Source organism: Schistocerca nitens, chromosome 4 (assembly GCF_023898315.1).
Source record: "Schistocerca nitens isolate TAMUIC-IGC-003100 chromosome 4, iqSchNite1.1, whole genome shotgun sequence".
Classification (NCBI taxonomy): Eukaryota; Metazoa; Arthropoda; class Insecta; order Orthoptera; family Acrididae; genus Schistocerca; species Schistocerca nitens.
In genome coordinates, this window is record NC_064617.1 from 786,946,665 (window position 1) to 786,969,353 (window position 22,689).

At 53.6% G+C, this 22,689-nt stretch overlaps 1 protein-coding gene across 1 annotated transcript in view; it reads right to left on the reverse strand.

Annotated features, from left to right (window-relative positions):
* LOC126253158 (gem-associated protein 5) overlaps positions 1 to 22,689 on the reverse strand; it is a 413,052-nt gene that overhangs the window by 147,474 nt on the left and 242,889 nt on the right. The window contains exons 13-14 of the mRNA XM_049954316.1: positions 21,830 to 22,004; positions 8,500 to 8,583 (exon numbers count right to left, since the gene is read on the reverse strand). Coding sequence (XP_049810273.1) covers positions 8,500 to 8,583; positions 21,830 to 22,004 — 259 coding nt within the window. The remainder of the gene's footprint in view (positions 1 to 8,499; positions 8,584 to 21,829; positions 22,005 to 22,689) is intronic.

The window sequence follows — 22,689 nt, forward strand, 5'->3', positions numbered from 1 at the left end:
CTCAGTGGGTTTTAGGGGTAAAATGACTAAATGAACTTGATAAGAAGAATTTTTGTATGAGAGTTAGCCATGAAGACTTAATTATCACATAAAAAAGAAAGTGCCCTATAATTATTTTTATTTGTTGGTAGGTACATGTCTGCAATCCTGGTACATATTGAACTTCCCACGTCCACAGTACCATACCATACCATTAGATGTGCCAAAACAAAATGGTACAGCTCACAGATAAAAGAGTAGTATCATGCAGTAAACTGATTTCCGCTGCTACCAAAAATGAATTACCGCATGAAACTACACTATATCAACAGGGCTGCACCATTTTGGTTTGGCTCATCTAGCAATGAGCTAGAGTGGTGTGTCATGGAGACATGTACCTATGAACAAACAAAACATTAATCACATTTTCCCCCTGAAGGTCACTATTAAAACTTTTTGACCATCTCTCATATATTCCTGTAAATAATGATCTTTAAGTTACCATAACACTCAAGATGTACCAGATTCAACTGAGTGATATGCTTTAAAGAGAAGAACTCTCACTGATGTTCAGTCTGGGGGTTAGTAATTGCACATCAGCAAGGGGTAAGGAGGGTGAATTTTTTTATATGGGGTGTGTGGCTTGGGTGGGAAGATTGAGAAGGGGGAGGCCTTTCTTTTCCCACTCTCATCAGATTTTTTTTGTTTGTCACTCTGTCAATCAATTTTCTTTCACCCTTCTCTGTTGTGTCCACAGTCAAAAGCCTCCAGCCTCTTTCTGTCCACATTTCTCACAATCCAAGTTTTGGCACCATGCAATAAGATACATCAAACAAAACATTTTATCAACTTTTCCTTCATCTCAGTTACAAATTTTTCCACAGCTGTTCTACATTAAATGTCTATGTTGAACCTTCGATTACTTTCTATTTGACTCCCTAGGTACTAAAAATATACATATTCCATTTCCTCTCAATTCAACATTATTTTTGTCATTTCATCTCTAGCTCTTGTCACCATTTTCATTTATTTTCATTCCATGATCTCTTACAATAGTTTCAATTTCCTCTGCCATTTCTTGGACTTCTTTTCCATGCCCGGCTAAAATAACCATACTATCTGTAAATGTCATGTGCTTCAACCACCATTTTTTGCCCCCTTCCATTAATAATGCTCAATCCTGCCTTTTAAATATATGTTGAAGAGTGGGTGACAGACAACAATCTTATCTTGCCTTAGAACATTCCTTAATTCTATCAGGTTGGCATTCTCTCCTTTCTGACTTGTCAAAACCTTTTGTTTCCAATACAGTCAGTTTAAAAGTGGTCTGCCTTTCCAGTTCACTCATCTTTCCTTCAATATATTCACAAGCTTTTTCCAGTTCATACTGTTTAAACTTCCTGCAAGCCTATGAAAGAATTTTTAAGCTCTTTCCCCTGTCAATAAATCTCTCCCTTAAACATAAATTGCTCATTACCAATGCTTTTTTAAAATTTTTCTTTTCAGTTTTCTGCTTACCACTCTGAACCAAACAGCGTAGCATGAGTCTGAGGGTTCTCTGCTCACTACATTTTCAAGTACACGATTGACACTAATGATGGAGGACGGGCAAAGGGCGAAACAGTTTTGAAATGTCACCACAAATGGCTCTAGGAACATTTTTACTAGTTTATATCCATTACCAGTTCTGATTGTCTTCAAACTGATACTGAATTGTTAAGTCTGACTGATGGAGCGGGACAGGAGTGCAGTTTGTGAAGATGTTGTTTTGGGGGTGAAACGGCAGTAGGCTGCCCCTGGGTATGTTCTTGTTGTAGTACTGTTTATTCAGTATTGAATTAATTACTGCAGCCATCTTTAAACAATTCACCCTGTGTCATGTATTTTATTGTAGTCACAATGTAGGAAAAGGCAGATTGCTACTTACTGTAAAGAAGACAAACCAAGTTGCAGATGGGCACAATTAAAAGACTCTTACATATTCCCCCTGGAGTTTCCATTGTTTCATTATTGTAGTCACAGAAATTCCACTACTTTTATTCTTCACATAGGCACTTAAAGATTTCCCTTGCAGTAATGTATGTTTCTTTTCTACTCTTCACTGCATTTACGGCAGTCCTTACTTCCTATACTGAAATTCATGGCCCTTTCATCCTCATCCATTTCATCCAGTGACACGAAATCTAACATTCAAGTGTCAGTGTTAATGGGATATGAACTAGAAAATGGAAGTGGAGAAGTGTTTTACATCTTAAATTACGAATTACAGCTATAGGTAAAAGTCTGAAGATGCTCATCTAAAAGAGGTAAAGATCTATCTGTCTCTCCACCACAGCCTAAAGAGTCCTTAAAAAAAATTACATTGGTACTAATCAACATAGTATAATTTTGTTAAGATTCCTCATCATTCCCAAGAATGGCACATAGGATGTCTGGTTTGATCTCCATTATCATCCTAACAGAATTCAGTTAATGCTGCAGCTGAAAGAAGCCTATCATGAGAAAATGAGACATTTGTTGACTGTTTTCTAAGGAGACAACAGTTTTGAGAGGAAAATGATCTGCAGTGATGAGGTGCACTTCACTTAAATGGATTTGTGAACAGACAGTAGTGCCATATCTGAGGATCTGAAAATCCTTATAGGGTTCAACGAAGGCATACACAGCAAATAATAGTTTGGTGTGGCTTTCAGGTGGGTGGCATCATCAGCCCTTGAAGCGGGTCACCAATGCGATGAAAATAATTTTTTTTCGTAGCGTAATTTCAATGGAATGGATGTTCAAAATTTGTGGTTTTGGCAGGATGAAGCCACTATCACACTTCCCACAAAACAACTGAATTATTCCACGAACAGTTTCCAGGTCCCAATGTGGTGACCAACAATGGCAACTAAGATCAGAAGACTTTTTTTCTTTGGGGTTATCATAAATCATCGATGTATATCAATAAACCACAAAACATATGCAAGTTAACAGAAGAAATTTGTAGTGTTGTCAGTGAAGTGCGAAAGTCTTGTCAGACAGTCATGGCAAATTTCATCAACAGTTCTTGCATGCCAGCACAGTAGAGAAAGTCATATGCCAAACATTTTTCGTACCTAAAATGGATTGGTGTGATCAACACATTTATGTATTTTGTAAATGTTTTTTAGAACAAATAAAGATCATAATTTGATACACCAAAACAGTGCACTTTTTTAAGGATGCTATATGATCTTACAACCATTCTGGACATAATCTCTGCCAGTAATAGGGCAACCTTAACTCATACCAAGAAGATATTCTTTTATGTTTGTTAAATGAACTTCTAAATACTGTAAGAAAATTCACAACCGTACATACAAAAAACTTTTTGGCGTAATTAATTCACAGTCCCCATCATGAATACGGAGACACGATAAGATGACGCTCTATAGGTACAGCAATATCCATGAAATGGCAGGCAGACACATACGGAAAATATGTTTGTTTGCATGACCATCTTCCACAGCAGTTACTATTGGTTTCTCCATCTTCCTACTGCAAGAAGCAGTGATTTGGAAAATATGTAAGCAAGAGGCAGAAACACCGAAAGTAAAGAACACATCAACTTTACAAATAAAAATAATGTTTTCAATATAAAACAATCAAAACTGCACAGACCTATGTATCCAATCTGCAGAATAACCACAGAAGATGCTTTATAAATATAAGTGTCTGCTGTAAAACACTCTTTAATTAAACTACAGTAAGATTAAAATGGAGAATCCGATAACAACTGACATATAGAAAAAACTGAGACCTTTAAAACCAAACCTTCCTGTATTGCAACCAAGAAGAGAACAATAAGAGTTGGTAGGTTGCAAGAAAGACAGCTCAGCTGACAAAAGAAATAAAGATTCATTTACATTGACTAGAGTATGAGCTCACTTTTTTGGTGCCACTTATCTGTGTCCTAATGGAGGTGTGGAGATAAAAAATTGATGCACAGGATAATTTTTTCAATTAAGACAAGAAAATTACTGAAGAGTAGCAACAATGAAAATGATACACACGAATATAGAATTTTTTCTACACTGTATTTCTAAAGTTGAAGAAACAGTTTACAGAACAGTATATTCAGAGGATACTGCAAGGAAGTGAAGTGTGAAAAGTGGAAGTCTAGGAAAGAATACAATACAAATACCACAAATTACTAGCACACAAATGAAATTTGAGTGCCAAATCCAAACACATTCCAATAGGCAAAGAAAGAAGTCCGTCAGAGAGCCATACTGAAGAAAGGAGTAGTTGGCAAGTTATGTAGCCAGACACTGTGCAGTAAGGAAAAAAACTATGAGACTAATTGCTAGGAAAAGAAAGAATGGAAGACAGCACAGATTGCCTGGACATGGGCATAGCAGATTTATGGAGTTCTGATGACTAAAAGTAAATATGTGATAAATGTTGTGGAAAGATTAATGACTAAAATCAATGTAAACACACAACATTTTTGTTGTGCCTATCTGCAGCTCAGCATATCCGCTCTATGGTGAGTAGCAACTTTCCTTCTCACAATATTGTAAACACATAAATAAGCATTTATTTTAATGAAAATAAACTGAAAACCTGTAACCAGTGATCACTAAAATAATGTAAAACATAGAAATAGTTGTTGTTGTTGTTGTGGTCTTCAGTCCTGAGACTGGTTTGATGCAGCTCTCTATGCTACTCTATCCTGTGCAAGCTTATTCACCTCCCAGTACCAACTGCAGCCTACTTCCTTCTGAATCTGCTTAGTGTATTCATCTCTTCGTCTCCCTCTACGATTTTTACCCTCCACGTTGCCCTCCAGTACTACATTGGTGATCCCTTGATGTCTCAGAACATGTCCTACCAACCGATCCCTTCTTCTAGTCAAGTTGTGCCACAAACTACTCTTCTCCCCAATCATATTCAATACCTCCTCATTAGTTATGTGATCTACCCATCTAATCTTCAGCATTCTTCTGTAGCACCACATTTCGAAAGCTTCTATTCTCTTCTTGTCTAAACTATTTATCGTCCATGTTTCACTTCCATACTTGGCTACACTCCATACAAATACTTTCAGAAACGACTTCTTGACACTTAAATCAATACTTGATGTTAACAACTTTCTCTTCTTCAGAAACGCTTTCCTTGCCATTGCCAGTCTACATTTTATATCCTCTCTACTTTGACCATCATCAGTTATTTTGCTCCCCAAATAGCAAAACTCCCTTACTACTTTCAGTCTCTCATTTCCTAATCTAATTACCTCAGCATCACCCAACTTAATTCGACTACATTCCCTTATCCTTGTGTTGATGTTCATCTTATACCCTCCTTCCAAGACACTGTCCATTCAGTTCAACTGCTCTTCCAAGTCCTTTGCTGTCTCTGACAGGATTACAATCAGGGATAGGCTAAAACCCTGTCTCACTCCCTTTCCAACCACTACTTCCCTTTCATGTCCCTCGACTCTTATAACTGCCATCTGCTTTCTGTACAAATTGTAAATAGCCTTTCGCTCCCTGTGTTTTACCCCTGCCACCTTCAGAATTTGAAAGAGGGCATTCCAGTAAACATTGTCAAAAGCTTTCTCTAAGTCTAAAAATGCTAGAAACGTAGGTTTGCCTTTCCTTAATCTTTCTTCTAAGTCGTAGGGTCAGTATTGCCTCACGTGTTCCAACATTTCTGCGGAATCCAAACTGATCTTCCCCGAGGTTGGCTTCTACCAGTTTTTCCATTCGTCTGTAAAGAATTCGTGTTAGTATTTTGCAGCTGTGACTTATTGAACTGATAGTTCGGTAATTTTCACATCTGTCAACACCTGCTTTCTTTGGGATTGGAATTATTATTTTCTTCTTGAAGTCTGAGGGAATTTCGCCTGTCTCATACATCTTGCTCACCAGATGGTAGAGTTTTGTCAGGACTGGCTCTCCCAAGGCTATCAGTAGTTCTAATGGAATGTTGTCTACTCCCAGGGCCTTGTTTTGACTTAGGTCTTTCAGTGCTCTGTCAAACTCTTCACCCAGTATCGTATCTCCCATTTCATCTTCATCTACCTCCTCTTCCATTTCCACAATATTGTCCTCAAGAACATCGCCCTTGTATAGACCATCTATATACTCCTTCCACCTTTCTGCTTTCCCTTCTTTGCTTAGAACTGTATTTCCATCTGAGCTCTTGATATTCATGCAAGTGGTTCTTTTTCCTCCAAAGGTCCCTTTAATTTTCCTGTAGGCAGTATCTATCTTACCCCTCGCGAGATAAGCCTGTACAGCCTTACATTTGTCCTCTAGCCACCCCTGCTTAGCCATTTTGCACTTCCTGTCGATCTCATTTTTGAGACACTTGTATTCCTTTTTGCCTGCTTCACTTACTGCATTTTTGTATTTTCTCCTTTCATCAATGAAATTCAGTATGTCTTCTGTTACCCGAGGATTTCTACTAGCCCTCGTCTTTTTACCTACTTGATCCTCTGCTGCCTTCACTATTTCATTCCTCAGAGTTACCCATTCTTCTTCTACTGTATTTCTTTCCCCCATTCCTGTCAGTTGTTCCCTTATGCTCTCCCTGAAACTCTCTACAACCTCTCGTTCTTTCAGTTTATCCAGGTCCCATCTCCTGAAAATGTCTTACAATTTAAAATCTGGTTCCTAAATCTCTGTCTTACTATTATATAACCTATCTGAAACTTTCTAGTATCTCCAGGGTTCTTCCATGTATACAACCTTCTTTCATGATTCTTGAACCAAGTGTTAGCTATGATTAAGTTATGCTCTGTGCAAAATTCTACCAGGCGGCTTCCTCTTTCATTTCTTAGCCCCAATCCATATTCACCTACTACGTTTCTTTCTCTTCCTTTTCCTACTGTCCAATTCCAGTCACCCATGACTATTAAATTTTCGTCTCCCTTCACTACCTGAATAATTTCTTTTATCTCATCATACATTTCATCAGTTTCTTCATCATCTGCAGAGCTAGTTGGCATATAAACTTGTACTACTGTAGTAGGTGTGAGCTTCGTGTCTATCTTGGCCACAATAATGCATTCACTATGCTGTTTGTAGTAGCTTACCCTCACTCCTATTTTTTTATTCATTATTAAACCTACTCCTGCATTAGCCCTATTTGATTTTGTATTTATAAGCCTGTAATCACCAGACAAAAAGTCTTGTTCCTCCTGCCACCGAAATTCATTAATTCCCACTATATCTAACTTTAACCTATCCATTTCCCTTTTTAAATTTTCTAACCTACCTGCCCGATTAAGGGATCTGACATTCCATGTTCCGATCCGTAGAACGCTAGTTTTCTTTCTCCTGATAACGACATCCTCTTGAGTAGTCCCTGCCCGGTGATCCGAATGGGGGACTATTTTACCTTCGGAATATTTTACCCAAGAGGACGCCATCATCATTTAATCATACAGTTAAGCTGCATGCCCTCAGGAAAAATTACGGCTGTAGTTTCCCCTTGCTTTCAGCCGTTCACAGTACCACAACAGCAAGGATGTTTTGGTTAGTGTTACAGGGCCAGATCAGTCAATCATCCAGACTGTTGCCCCTGCAACTATTGAAAAGGCTGCTGCCCCTTTTCAGGAACCACACGTTTGTCTGGCCTATCAACAGATACCCCTCCATTGTGGTTGCACCTACGGTACGGCTATCTGTATCGTTGAGGCATGCAAGCCTCCCCACCAATGGCAAGGTCCATGGTTCATTGGGGGGGGGGGGGGGGGGGGCTGAAATAGTAGTGGTTGAAAATGTATATGAGGCACACATCTTGGCTAGTATTCCATTGGCACTTTTCGGTTAGGGACTGAGTAACCATGGTATCAGAAGTCATCCATTTCACATATCCAGCAATATCTTATTGGCATGCCCTTCCTTTTTGCACTGCTCATGGATATTCATCTGGGTAACATTGCTCTAAATTTTGTAACACTGTTGCAAGCTATCTTACTCTAGGCTACAGATTATGTATCTGTTGGATACTGCTGTTGATCTTAGGTTCTCCATAGTTGGGTCTGGCTCTGCTGGAGAAGTAGAAGTGGAAGTATGGTGTTGGCTTTGGGATGCATTGGATCTGCCAGTAATTGTAGCAATTTTTCATAAAATCTGCAAGTTTAACTCAACTTATTGACTCCCTTGGTCATGGACTATGTGGATCCCGTGTTCAAACATGGATTCATGTCATGACAAATAATGGCACCTGCAGGCTTATATGTCGAAATCTATGTCAATTCGGAAATTGTTGAGATTCTGAAGTTTTAATATCAAGAATGGGACCTAGTGTTTATATTTTTATGGAGCACAAGTGTTCAAAAATTAAATAGCTTTTGCAGTAACTACAATTAGTCATCTGAATAACATAACTTAGGGTACAGCAAATATATTAAACTTCTTACTAAAGCTCCTTCATGTTTCATATATTTCAACAGTTTTTTCTAAATGAAAGAAAGATAAATGATGTTCCGGATTTTGGTAGAATATTAATGTATTTCAGTATAATTCTTCATTTTGATCTTCTTACCTTGGGGCAATTTATCCTCTGCATTTTGTGCTAGCATTTTTGAAACAGTTTTGCTGTGCATTTTTGCCTGTTTCTTCTGTTTCCCTGAAAAGAAAGAAGTTAAAAGTCATTGTAAAATGCAAATAAATAGTAAACAACAGGAATGCTAGAGTATATTTCTAGCGAAAAATTTTAATCGCCCATTGCAAAGTGATAAGAAGACAATGACTATGTGGGTGATAGGAAGCTAATAATAAAAAGAAAGATAGAAAACCTTCATTTATTTACATGAAAACAGAAATAAAGAAACTGAGATTAGATGAGAAGAAACTGTGGACCTACAATTGACCCTCTGTCAAGAATTAGCAAACTACATACCACAATGAATTGCACATGTTCTGCACATAAAAAGAGGAAACACACAATTAGTGTCATGCATTCCTATATACTTCACTATATACTTGTCGATTCTGAGAAGGCAGTTGTTTGTAAGGTGTTATTTAACAACATTCTAGATGTGCTTGAAAGGACAGACATTGGGTGAAAACTGAGAACAGAATCCAAACTAGATTTCACCATCCACACCACTGTACTACAAATATAGTACTTTGCTCCATGGGTAAATGATATGTCTGGTGGGAACAAAAGCAATAATAATATGCTCCACCATTATTACTGAGCCTTTCCAAACACCCACAACCAAACACATCCACTGGATGATACAGTCACAATCACCCTGTCTACGCTGTTGGGACAATTGGCAACACCCAGCTTCTGGCATGTATCTGCTAGATGGGTATGCCATTCTCTACTGAGAGAAGTGGGGGGGGGGGGGGGGGAGGGTGGAGGGCCAAGGCATCTCAAAGGAACCCCTCGCTCGGAGGCCTCGGCCAGGCAGAGTGACTTACGGTGCGGTTGGAGGGCTACGGCTCGGAGATTGGGCCAGCGGGGAGATTGGAGATGAAGTCGAAGTGGGGGCTCGAGATAAGGGCTAGGGGGCTTGAGATAGAGGACTGAGGGCTTGAGATGTGGCTGGGGGGAGGGGGAGGGGGCTTGAGATGGGTGAGGGGGACTCGAGATGGGCTGGAGAGAACACTGGTGGTGGTGGGGGACTGGAGATGGTGCAGGGGAGGCTCAAGATGGACTGGAGGTGGGGGGCAGGCTCGAGGCGTGGCTGGGGGTGGGGGGGCAGGCTCGAGGCGGGCCGGGTGTGGGGGGGAGGCTCGAGGGGGGCCGCGGTTGGGGGGCAGCCTCGAGGGGGGCCGGGGTTGGGGGGCAGCCTCGCGGTGGGCCGGGGTTGGGGGGCTCAAAGTGGGCGGGGGGTGGGGGGCATGCAAAGTGGGCGGGGGGTGGAGGGCATGCTCAAAGTGGGCGGAGGGGCATGCTCAAAGTGGGCTGGGGGGCATGCTAAAAAGTGGGCTGGGGGGCATGCTAAAAAGTGGGCTGGGGGGCATGCTAAAAAGTGGGCTGGGGGGCATGCTAAAAAGTGGGCTGGGGGGCATGCTCAAAGTGGGCTGGGGGTGGGGGGCATGCTCAAAGTGGGCTGGGGGTGGGGGGCATGCTCAAAGTGGGCTGGGGGTGGGGGGCATGCTCAAAGTGGGCTGGGGGTGGGGGGCATGCTCAAAGTGGGCTGGGGGTGGGGGGCATGCTCAAAGTGGGCTGGGGGTGGGGGGCAAGCTCAAAGTGGGCTGGGGGTGGAAGGCATGCTCAAAGTGGGCTGGGGGTGGGGGGCATGCTCAAAGTGGGCTGGGGGTGGGGGGCATGCTCAAAGTGGGCTGGGGGTGGGGGTGGGGGGCAAGCTCAAAGTGGGCTGGGGGTGAAAGGCATGCTCAAAGTGGGCTTGGGGTGGAAGGCATGCTCAAAGTGGGCTTGGGGTGGAAGGCATGCTCAAAGTGGGCTTGGGGTGGAAGGCATGCTCAAAGTGGGCTGGGGGTGGGGGCATGCTCAAAGTGGGCTGGGGATGGGGGGCATGCTCAAAGTGGGCTGGGGGTGGGGGCATGCTCAAAGTGGGCTGGGGGTGGGGGGCATGCTCAAAGTGGGCTGGGGGTGGGGGGCATGCTCAAAGTGGGCTGGGGGTGGGGGGGCATGCTCAAAGTGGGCTGGGGGTGGGGGGCATGCTCCACGTGGGCTTGGGGTGGGGGGCATGCTCAAAGTGGGCTGGGGGTGGGGGTCATGCTCAAATTGGGCTGGGGGTGGGGGGCATGCTCAAAGTGGGCTGGGGGTGGGGGTCATGCTCAAATTGGGCTGGGGGTGGGGGGCATGCTCAAAGTGGGCGGGGGGTGGGGGGCATGCAAAGTGGGTGGGGGGTGGGGGGCATGCTCAAAGTGGGCGGAGGGGCATGCTCAAAGTGGGCTGGGGGGCATGCTAAAAAGTGGGCTGGGGGGCATGCTAAAAAGTGGGCTGGGGGGCATGCTCAAAGTGGGCTGGGGGGCAGGCTCAAGGTGGGCTGGGACTGGGGGGTAGGCTCGAGGTGGGCTGGGGCTGGGGGGTAGGCTCGAGGTGGGCTGGGGTGGGAAGAAGCTCGACGTGGGCTGGGGGTTGGGGGTGTGTGGCTCGAGGTGGTCCGTGGGTGGGGGGGGAGGCTCGAGGTGGTCCGTGGGTGGGGGGGGAGGCTCGAGGTGGGCCATGTGTGGGAGGGGAGGCTCGAGGAGGGCAAGGTGTGGCAGGGGAGGCTAGAGGTGGACCGATGGTGGAGGGTGGCTCGAGGTGGACCGCGGGTGGAGGGTGGCTCGAGGTGGACCAAGGGTGGAGGGTGGCTCGAGGTGGACCGAGGGTGGAGGGTGGCTCGAGGTGGACCGAGGGTGGGGGGGAAGCACGGTGGGGGGGTGGGGGATAGGCATGACGGGGTGGTGGGGGTCGGGGGAGGCACGACGGGGGGGTGGGCGTCGGAGGAGGCTCGAAGGGGCGCAGGTGTGGGGGCGAGGCTCGACGGGGGCAGGTGTGGGGGGTAGGCTCCACTGGTGGCGGGGTTGGGGGGAGGCTCGACTGGTGGCGGGGTTGGGGGGAGGCTCGACTGGTGGCGGGGTTGGGGGGAGGCTCGACTGGTGGCGGAGTTGGGGGGAGGCTCGACTGGTGGCGGGGTTGGGGGGAGGCTCGACTGGTGGCGGGGTTGGGGGGAGGCTCGACTGGTGGCGTTGTTGAGGGGAGGCTCGACTGTTGGCGGGGATGGGGGGAGGCTCAATATGGGCCGGGGGTGGGGGGAGGGTCGACTGGAAGCGGGGATGGGGGGGCTCGATGTGGGCTGGGGGTGGGGGGAGGCTCGATGTGGGCTGGGGGTGGGGGGAGGCTCAAAGTGGGCCGTAATGGGGGAGAGGCTCGTGGTGGGGAGGGGGGGGAGAGGCTCGAGGTGGGGGGCAGGCTCGAGGTGGGGGGCAGGCTCGAGGTGAGCCAGGGTGGACGGCAGGTTCGAGGAGGGCTGTGGTGGGGGCAGGTTCGAGGAGGGCCGGGGTGGGGGGCAGGCTCGAGGAGGGCCGGGGTGGGGGGCAGGCTCGAGGAGGGCCGGGATGGGGGGCAGAATCGAGGTGGCCGGGGGTGGGGGTCCGGCTCACGGTGGGCTTGGTGTGGCGGCAGGCTCAAGGTGGGGTGGGGGCAGGCCGAAGGTGGGGTGGGGGCAGGCCGAAGGTGGGGTGGGGGCAGGCCGAAGGTGGGGTGGGGGCAGGCCGAAGGTGGGGTGGGGGCAGGCCGAAGGTGGGGTGGGGGCAGGCCAAAGGTGGGGTGGGGGCAGGCCAAAGGTGGGGTGGGGGCAGGCCAAAGGTGGGGTGGGGGCAGGCCAAAGGTGGGGTGGGGGCAGGCCAAAGGTGGGGTGGGGGCAGGCCAAAGGTGGGGTGGGGGCAGGCCGAAGGTGGGGTGGAGGCAGGCCGAAGGTGGGGTGGAGGCAGGCCGAAGGAGGGGTGGGGGCAGGCCGAAGGTGGGGTGGGGGCAGGCCGAAGGTGGGGTGGGGGCAGGCCGAAGGTGGGGTGGGGGCAGGCCGAAGGTGGGGTGGGGGCAGGCCGAAGGTGGGGTGGGGGCAGGCCGAAGGTGGGCTGGGGGCAGGCCGAAGGTGGGCTGGGGGCAGGCCGAAGGTGGGCTGGGGGCAGGCCGAAGGTGGGCTGGGGGCAGGCCGAAGGTGGGCTGGGGGCAGGCCGAAGGTGGGCTGGGGGCAGGCCGAAGGTGGGCTGGGGGCAGGCCGAAGGTGGGCTGGGGGCAGGCCGAAGGTGGGCTGGGGGCAGGCCGAAGGTGGGGTGGGGGCAGGCCGAAGGTGGGGTGGGGGCAGGCCGAAGTTGGGTGGGGGCAGGCCAAAGGTGGGCTGGGGGCAGGCCAAAGGTGGGCTGGGGGCAGGCCGAAGGTGGGCTGGGGGCAGGCCGAAGGTGGGCTGGGGGCAGGCCGAAGGTGGGCTGGGGGCAGGCCGAAGGTGGGCTGGGGGCAGGCCGAAGGTGGGCTGGGGGCAGGCCGAAGGTGGGCTGGGGGCAGGCCGAAGGTGGGCTGGGGGCAGGCCGAAGGTGGGCTGGGGGCAGGCCGAAAGTGGGCTGGGGGCAGGCCGAAAGTGGGCTGGGGGCAGGCCGAAAGTGGGCTGGGGGCAGGCCGAAGGTGGGCTGGGGGCAGGCCGAAAGTGGGCTGGGGGCAGGCCGAAAGTGGGCTGGGGGCAGGCCGAAAGTGGGCTGGGGGCAGGCCGAAAGTGGGCTGGGGGCAGGCCGAAAGTGGTCTGGGGGCAGGCCGAAAGTGGTCTTGGGGCAGGCCGAAAGTGGTCTGGGGGCAGGCCGAAGGTGGTGTGGGGGCAGGCCGAAGGTGGTCTGGGGGCAGGCCGAAGGTGGTCTGGGGGCAGGCCGAAGGTGGTCTGGGGGCAGGCCGAAGGTGGTCTGGGGGCAGGCCGAAGGTGGGCTGCGGAGGTTCAGGCTCGAGGTGGACTGGGGGTTGGGGTAGGCTCGAGGTGGACTGGGGGTTGGGGCAGGCTCGAGGTGGACTGGGGGTTGGGGCAGGCTCGAGGTGGACTGGGGGTTGGGGCAGGCTCGAGGTGGACTGGGGGTTGGGGCAGGCTCGAGGTGGACTGGGGGTTGGGGCAGGCTAAGGTGGGCTGGGGGTGGGGGCAGGCTCGAGGTGCGCTGGTGGTGGCGGCAGGCTCGAGGTGCGCTGGTGGTGGCGGCAGGCTCGAGGTGCGCTGGTGGTGGCGGCAGGCTCGAGGTGCGCTGGTGGTGGAGGCAGGCTCGAGGTGCGCTGGTGGTGGGGGCAGGCTCGAGGTGCGCTGGTGGTGGGGGCAGGCTCGAGGTGCGCTGGTGGTGGGGGCAGGCTCGAGGTGCGCTGGTGGTTGGGGCAGGCTCGAGGTGCGCTGGTGGTGGGGGCCGGATCGAGTTGCGCTGGGGGTGGAGGCAGGCTCGAGGTGGGATGGGGGTGGGGGCAGACTCGAGGTGGGCTGGGGGTGGGGGCAGGCTCGAGGTGGGCTGGGGGTGGGGGCAGGCTCGAGGTGGGCTGGGGGTGGGGGCAGGCTCGAGGTGGGCTGGGGGGGAGGGCAGGCTCGAGGTGGGCTGGGGGTGGGGGGTATGCTCAAAGTGGACTGGGGGTGGGGGGTATGCTCAAAGTGGGATGGGGGTGGGGGCATGCTCATAGTGGGCTGGGGGTGGGGGCATGCTCAAAGTGGGCTGGGGGTGGGGGGCATGCTCAAAGTGGGCTGGGGGTGGGGGGCATGCTCAAAGTGGGCTGGGGGTGGGGGGCATGCTCAAAGTGGGCTGGGGGTGGGGGGCATGCTCAAAGTGGGCTGGGGGTGGGGGGCATGCTCAAAGTGGGCTGGGGGTGGGGGGCATGCTCAAAGTGGCCTGGGGGTGGGGGGCATGCTCAAAGTGGGCTGGGGGTGGAAGGCATGCTCAAAGTGGGCTGGGGGTTGGCTGCATGCTCAAAGTGGGCTGGGGGTGGGGGGCATGCTCAAAGTGAGCTGGGGTGGGGGGCATGCTCAAAGTGGGCTGGGGTGGGGGGCATGCTCAAAGTGGGCTGGTGTGGGGGGCATGCTCAAAGTGGGCTGGGGTGGGGGGCATGCTCAAAGTGGGCTGGGGGTGGGGGGCATGCTCAAAGTGGGCTGGGGGTGGGGGGCATGCTCAAAGTGGGCTGGGGGTGGGGGGCATGCTCAAAGTGGGCTGGGGGTGGGGGGCATGCTCAAAGTGGGCTGGGGGTGGGGGGCATGCTCAAAGTGGGCTCGGGGTGGGGGGCATGCTCAAAGTGGGCTGGGGGGGCATGCTCAAAGTGGGCTGGGGGGGCATGCTCAAAGTGGGCTGGGGGTGGGGGGCATGCTCAAAGTGGGCTGCGGGTGGGGGGCATGCTCAATGTGGGTGGGGGGCATGCTCAAAGTGGGCTGGGGGGCATGCTCAAAGTGGGCTGGGGGGCAGGCTCGAGGTGGGCTGGGAGTGGGGGCAGGCTCGAGGTGGGATGAGGGTGGGGGCAAGGTTCGAGGTAGAGGCTCGAGATAAGGGCTAGGGGGCTTGAGAAGGGGGACTGAGGGCTTGAGATGTGGCTGGGGGGGCCTTGAGATGGGTGTGGGGGATTCGAGATGGGATGGAGAGTACAATAGTGGTGGTGGGGGGCTTGAAATGGGGCAGTGAGGCTCAAGATGGGCTGGGGATGGGGGCAGGCTCGAGGTGGGCTGGGGCTGGGGGGTAGGCTCGAGGTGGGCTGGGGTGGGGGGAAGCTCGACGTGGGCCGGGGGTTGGGGTTGTGTGGCTCGAGGTGGTCCGTGGGTGGGGGGGAGGCTCGAGGTGGGCCGTGTGTGTGTGGGGGGGGGAGGCTCGAGGTGGGCAAGGTGTGGGAGGGGAGGCAAGAGGTGGACCGAGGGTGGGGGGTGGCTCGAGGTGGGCCGGTGGTGGGGGGAAGCACGACGGGGGGGGTGGGGGTCGGAGGAGGCTCGACGGGGCGCGGGTGTGGGGGCGAGGCTCGACGGGGGCGGGTGTGGGGGGTAGGCTCGACTGGGGGCGGGTGTGGGGGGTAGGCTCGACTGGTGGCGGGGTTGGGGGGAGGCTCGACTGGTGGCGGGGTTGGGGGGAGGCACGACTGGTGGCGGGGTTGGGGGGAGGCTCGACTGGTGGCGGGGATGGGGGGAGGCTCGATGTGGGCCGGGGGTGGGTGGAGGCTCGATGTGGGCCGGGGGTGGGGGGAGGCTCGATGTGGGCCGGGGTTGGGGGGAGGCTCGACTGGTGGCGGGGATGGGGGGAGGCTCGACTGGTGGCGGGGATGGGGGGAGGCTTGATGTGGGCTGGGGGTGGGGGAGGCCCGAAGTGGGCCGGGCTGGGGGGGAGGCTCGTGGTGGGGAGAGGCTCGAGTAGGGAGGGGGCAGGCTCGAGGAGGGCCGGGGTGGGGGGCAGGCTTGCGGAGGGCCGGGGTGGGGGGCAGGCTCAAGGAGGGCCGGGGTGGGTGGCAGGCTCGACGTGGGCCGGGGGTGGGGGGCAGGATCGAGGTGGCCGGGGGTGGGGGTCCGGCTCACGGTGGGCTTGGTGTGGCGGCAGGCTCAAGGTGGGGTGGGGGCAGGCCGAGGGTGGGCAGGGGGCAGGCCGAAGGTGGGCTGGGGGCAGGCCGAATGTGGGCTGGGGGCAGGCCGAAGGTGGGCTGGGGGCAGGCCGAAGGTGGGCTGGGGGAGGCCGAAGGTGGGCTGGGGGCGGCCGAAGGTGGGCTGGGGGCAGGCCGAAGGTGGGCTGGGGGCAGGCGGAAGGTGGGCTGGGGGCAGGCCGAAGGTGGGCTGGGGGCAGGCCGAAGGTGGGCTGGGGGCAGGCCGAAGGTGGGCTGGGGGCAGGCCGAAGGTGGGCTGGGGGCAGGCCGAAGGTGGGCTGGGGGCAGGCCGAAGGTGGGCTGGGGGCAGGCCGAAGGTGGGCTGGGGGCAGGCCGAAGGTGGGCTGGGGGCAGGCCGAAGGTGGGCTGGGGGCAGGCCGAAGGTGGGCTGGGGGCAGGCCGAAGGTGGGCTGGGGGCAGGCCGAAGGTGGGCTGGGGGCAGGCCGAAGGTGGGCTGGGGGCAGGCCGAAGGTGGGCTGGGGGCAGGCCGAAGGTGGGCTGGGGGCAGGCCGAAGGTGGGCTGGGGGCAGGCCGAAGGTGGGCTGGGGGCAGGCCGAAGGTGGGCTGGGGGCAGGCCGAAGGTGGGCTGGGGCAGGCCGAAGGTGGGCTGGGGGCAGGCCGAAGGTGGGCTGGGGGCAGGCCGAAAGTGGTCTGGGGGCAGGCTGAAGGTGGTCTGGGGGCAGGCTGAAGGTGGTCTGGGGGCAGGCTGAAGGTGGTCTGGGGGCAGGCTGAAGGTGGTCTGGGGGCAGGCTGAAGGTGGGCTGTGGGGGTTCAGGCTCGAGGTGGACTGGGGGTTGGGGTATGCTTGAGGTGGGCTGGGGGTGGGGGCAGGCTCGAGGTGGGCTGGGGGTGGGGGCAGGCTCGAGGTGGGCTGGGGGTGGGGGCAGGCTCGAGGTCGGCTAGGAGTGGGGGCAGGCTCGAGGTGAGCTGGGGATGGGGGAAGACTCGAGGTGGGTTGGGGGTGGGGGCAGGCTCGAGGTGAGCTGGGGCTGGGGGGCAGGCTCGAGGTGGGCTGGGGCTGCGGTGGCAGGCTCGAGGTGGGCTGGGGGTGGGGGGCAGGCTCAAGGTGGGCTGGGGCTGGGGGGCAGGCTCAAAATGGGCTGGTTGTGGGGGGCATGCTCAAAGTGGGCTGGGGGTGGGAGGGCATGGTCAAAGTGGGCTGGGGGGGCAGGCTCAACGTGGGCTGGGAGTGGGGGGAGGCTCAAGGTCGGCCGAGGGTGGGGGAAAGGCTCGAGGTAGGGGCTCGAGATAAGGGCTAGTGGGCTTGAGATAGGGGGCTGAGGGCTTGAGATGTGGCTGGGGGGAGGGGTGGCCTTGAGATGGGTGTGGGGGACTCGAGATGGGCTGGAGAGTACAATGGTGGTGGTGGGGGGCTGGAGATGGGGCAGGAGGCACAAGATGGGCTGGGGGTGGGGGCAGGCTAGAGGTGGGCTGGGGCTGGGGGGTAGGCTCGAGATGGGCTGGGGCTGGGGGGCAGGCTCATGGTGGGCTTGGGGTGGGGGCAGGTTCAAGGTGGGCTGGGGGCAGGCTCGAGGTGGGCTGGGGGCAGGCACGAGTTGGGCTGGGGCTGGGGGCAGGCACGAGTTGGGCTGGGGGTGGGGGTCAGGCTCGAGGTGGGCTGGGGCTGGGGGTAGGCTCGAGGTGGGCAGGGGCTGGGGGCAGGCTCGAGGTGGGCTGGGGCTGGGGGGCAGCCTCGAGGTGGGCTGGGGCTGGGGGGCAGGCTCGAGGTGGGCTGGGGCTGGGGGGCAGGCTCGAGGTGGGTCAGGGTTTGGGGGGGGCTCGAGTTGGGTCAGGTTTGGGGGGGGGCTCGATTTGGGTCGGGGTTGGGGGGGACTCGAGTTGGGTCGGGGTTGGGGGGGGGTCTCGAGTTGGGTCGGGGTTGAGCGGTGGCTCGAGAGGGTCGGGGTTGGGGGGTGGCTCGAGAGGGTCGGGGTTGGGGGTGGCTCGAGAGGGTCGGGGTTGGGGGTGGCTCAAGAGGGTCGGGGTTGGGGAGAGGCTCGAGAGGGTCGGGTTTGTGGGAGGCACGAGAGGGTCGGGTTTGTGGGAGGCACGAGAGGGTCGGGTTTGTGGGAGGCTCGAGAGGGTCGGGTTTGTGGGAGGCTCGAGAGGGTCGGGTTTGTGGGAGGCTCGAGAGGGTCGAGTTTGTGGGAGGCTCGAGAGGGTCGGGTTTGTGGGAGGCTCGAGAGGGTCGGGTTTGTGGGAGGCTCGAGAGGGTCGGGTTTGTGGGAGGCTCGAGAGGGTCGGGTTTGTGGGAGGCTCGAGAGGGTCGGGTTTGTGGGAGGCTCGAGAGGGTCGGGTATGTGGGAGGCTCGAGAGGGTCGGGTTTGTGGGAGGCTCGAGAGGGTCGGGTTTGTGGGAGGCTCGAGAGGGTCGGGTTTGTGGGAGGCTCAAGATGGGTCAGGGGTGGGGGCAAGCTCGAGATGGGTCAGGGGTGGGGGCAAGCTCGAGATGGGTCAGGGGTGGGGGCAAGCTCGAGATGGGTCAGGGGTGGGGTGAGGCTCGAGATGGGTCAGGGGTGGGGTGAGGCTCGAGATGGGTCACGGGTGGGGTGAGGCTCGAAATGGGGCAGGGGAGGTTTGAGATTGGGCGAAATGAAGAGGCCATGCAGACATGGGAGCTGCCAAGGGGAGTGAAGAGGCCAATGGGGCAACGGAGATTTTGAGGTGGAGAGAAGGTGAGGAGGAAGGATAGGTGGGAAAGGGGAGGGATGGCAGAAATGAGTTGGAAGAGATGGTGGAGTGGTGAAAGAAAGGGAAAGCGAGAGGTAGAAGAAAGGGAGGTGGGAGGTGGAAGAGATGAAAGAGGGCTGTAGAAGCAACATGGCGTGAGGGGGGGGGGAGTTGTTGAGGGGATGTGGAAGGGTCTGAGGGGGCAAGTGGTAGAAAGGGGAGGGAGGGAGGCAAGAGAAGGAGGGGTGGTAGAATGGTGGGCAGGGGAAGTTGTACAGAGGGCAGGAGCAGCTGAAGAGCAAAGGAGATGGGCAGGTGAAGAGAGGGGAGTGGTGGTGAACGTGCTGAAAAGGAAGGGGGTGGAATTTTAAGAAACTGAAGGGAAGGGGGAAGGAGGAAGGGGGAAGGCTGAAGTAGGAAGGGGGAAGAGGGAAGGGTGGGGAAAGGAGGCGGAATGGAAGGGAAGGGAAGGGAAGGGAAGGGAAGGGAAGGGAAGGGAAGGGAAGGGAAGGGAAGGGAAGGGAAGGGAAAATTCGGTTGGGTTGGGTTGGGTGGTGTGGGGGGGGGATGTCAGACAGCGAGGTCATCAGTCTCATCGGATTAGGGAAGGATGGGGAAGGAAGTCGGCCATGCCTTTCCAAAGGAACCATCCCCGCATTTACCTGGAGCGATTTAGGGAAATCACAGAAAACCTAAATCAGGATTCCCAGACGCGGGATTGAACTGTAATCCTCCCTAATGCAAGTCCAGTGTGCTAGCCACTGTGCCACCTTGCTCGGTTTGAAGGGAAGGGAAGGGAAGGGAAGGGAAGGGAAGGGAAGGGAAGGGAAGGGAAGGGAAGGGAAGGGAAGGGAAGGGAAGGGGAGGGGACAGACTGAGGGCGAGATGGGAAACTGAACGGAAGGTGGGAGATTGTAGGGAAGCAGGTTAGATTGAAGGGAAGGGAGAAAAGACTAAGGGAAGGGAGGGGAGACTAAGAGAAGGGAGGGGAGGCTGAAAGGAAGGAAGGGGAGGCTGGAGGTCCAAATGGCTCTGAGCACTATGGGACTTATCTGCTGAGGTCATCAGTCCCCTAGAACTTAGAACTACTTAAACCTAACTAACCGAAGGACATCACACACATCCATGCCCGAGGCAGGATTCAAACCTGTGACCGTAGCGGTTCCAAACTGTAGCGCCTAGAACCGCTCGGCCACACCGGCTGGCCAAGGCTGAAGAGAAGGGAGGGTATATGGAGGAGAAGAGAGGAGAGATTGAAGAGAAGGGAGGGGAGGCGAGAGTGAATAGAAGGGAGGGGAGGCGAGAGTGAATAGAAGGGAGGGGAGGCGAGAGTGAATAGAAGGGAGGGGAGGCGAGAGTGAATAGAAGGGAGGGGAGGCGAGAGTGAATAGAAGGGAGGGGAGGCGAGAGTGAATAGAAGGGAGGGGAGGCAAGAGTGAATAAAAAGGGAGGGGAGGCGAGAGTGAAGAGAAGGGAGGGGAGGCCAGAGTGAAGAGGAGGGAGGGGAGGCCAGAGTGAAGAGGAGGGAGGGGAGGCCAGAGTGAAGAGGAGGGAGGGGAGGCCAGAGTGAAGAGGATGGAGGGGAGGCCAGAGTGAAGAGGAGGGAGGGGAGGCCAGAGTGAAGAGGAGGGAGGGGAGGCCAGAGTGAAGAGGAGGGAGGGGAGGCCAGAGTGAAGAGGAGGGAGGGGAGGCAAGAGTGAAGAGGAGGGAGGGGAGGCAAGAGTGACGAGGAGGGAGGGGAAGCAAGAGTGAAGAGGAGGGAGGGGAGGCGAGAGTGAAGAGGAGGGAGGGGAGGCGAGAGTGAAGAGGAGGGAGGGGAGGCGAGAGTGAAGAGGAGGGAGGGGACGCGAGAGTGAAGAGAAGGGAGGTTTGGTGAAGGGTGTGGTGAGAGGTGTGGAGCGGTTGAAGAGAGGGGAGGGTATGTGTAAAGGAGAGGTGGGGAGGTGAGGTGAAAGAAATTGGGAGGCAAGGTGAATTAAACTGGAAGGTGAGGTGGAAGAAATTAGAAGGAGAGGTGGAAGAAATTAGAAGGAGAGGTGGAAGAAATTAGAAGGAGAGGTGGAAGAAATTAGAAGGAGAGGTGGAAGAAATTAGGAGAGGTGGAAGAAATTAGAAGGAGAGGTGGAAGAAATTAGAAGGTGAGGTGAAAGAGAGGGAAGTTGAGGTGGGTGACATATGTTGAGGTGGAAAGCAGGGGGGGGGGGGGGAGGGTGAGATGAAAAGCACATGAGTGGAGGCGATGTTGAAGAGAGAGGGGGACGGGAAGAGAGAGAGAGAGAGAGAGAGAGAGAGAGAGAGAGAGAGGGGGGGGGGGAGATTACACCACAATATAGATATAGGGTGCCAAAACAATAAAAAGGAAAAAAATTGTTCACAGATTCATAAACAATTGATTCTCAGATAATGGGTGGGATGGAACAAGAGCACTCTCTTCTGGCATTAAGAAAAAACCAGTCTGGTCTGTCACATGACTGTGATGCTGTCTGTATAACCTAATATGACAGACCATGGATCAAGATGTGATGCATCAAAACAATTGGTCTTAGCCAGGTTGACCAAGTCTAATGTTGGGGACAATGCAGCTCCAAGGTCATGCAGGCACTGGGTTTTTCACATTTTCACAGCATCACGTGTGTACACTGTGAGAGCACCTTGATTTGGCCAAAAGTATCACCACTCTGCCACTGTCATAGATATTATTGTATTTTTATTAGGGGTTTTAACTTGAGATAGAAATGTTTAAGTGTAGCAAATCAATTGTCTATTTCGAAACCATAGAGCTGGTCTGGGTGCTGACACATGCAAGGACATACACAAGCACAGGCATGCGCGGACCACACGCGTGTGTGCGCGCGCGCACACACACACACACACACACACACACACACACAATGTACTTTGGGTTGTGAATCACATTTATTCTACTAGTTACAAGTTCTTTAGGTGTTGATGTCTCTAAGAGAGTAAATAATTTATTTAAATATTTTTAAGCACGCGCGCGCACACACACACACACACACACACACACACACACACAATGTACTTTGGGTTGTGAATCACATTTATTCTACTAGTTACAAGTTCTTTAGGTGTTGATGTCTCTAAGAGAGTAAATAATTTATTTAAATATTTTTAAGCACACTTTTACTTTTAAATAAAACCAAAATTATGACTATACATACTGTTTTCAATGGGAACCTTATTAGTCTGTTTGCTGATTTTCCACACACATAGTGTGTTATCTGCTGAGCCAGTTATAATATAATCAGGATCAAGAGGGCTCCACAGACAACACAGTACAGCATCACTGTGCAATGAACAATTTGCTATCGGCTGTTGAGATCTAACATCCCACACCTGAAATGTGAGAAACAAACAGTTATTTCTTTCCTGCAGAGTGCAGAACACTGGAGTAAGCAGGAAAAATGTCACATTTCATCACATTTATGAAGATGTGGAAGACAATTTCTATCTTGCAAATTAATGTATTGCTTTGATTGTTTCAATGACATTGTAAGTCAATGGTCTTATTTTAATAAATACAAACCAACTGTCTGTTCAAAGACATACAACGTGACTGTGTTTAATCCAGGGCGCCCACTATGCAAGTAGGAGTGAAAAACCAATATATATAAAACAAGAAAAAATTCGCGCTACATGTCCTTGGTTCTTGCCACCCATCTAGCTTAACTTAAATAGTACTTTCTGTCTCAGCATTTCTTCTCAGTAACTTTGTCTTTCTTCACTCCCTTTTCGTCTCCTATATCTTTCATTTTCAGATCAGTCTATACAATGCACTTAGCTATCCACTCTTATTAACTTGTGAATAATGTTTCAGCAGTAATCTTTGCCTTGCCTACTACCGTATCTCTCATGTTTTCATATCTCATCCAATGCAGTACCCAACAGTCAGTCTTTCTTGTCATCCCATATGGTAACCTGATCCACAGTTATGGGCGACTTTTCCAAAATATAGCCCTTTTCCTAAACCTTATCAGTCCTCTTCCTTCACCCCTCTTCCTTTTCCTTCAACCCTTCAGCA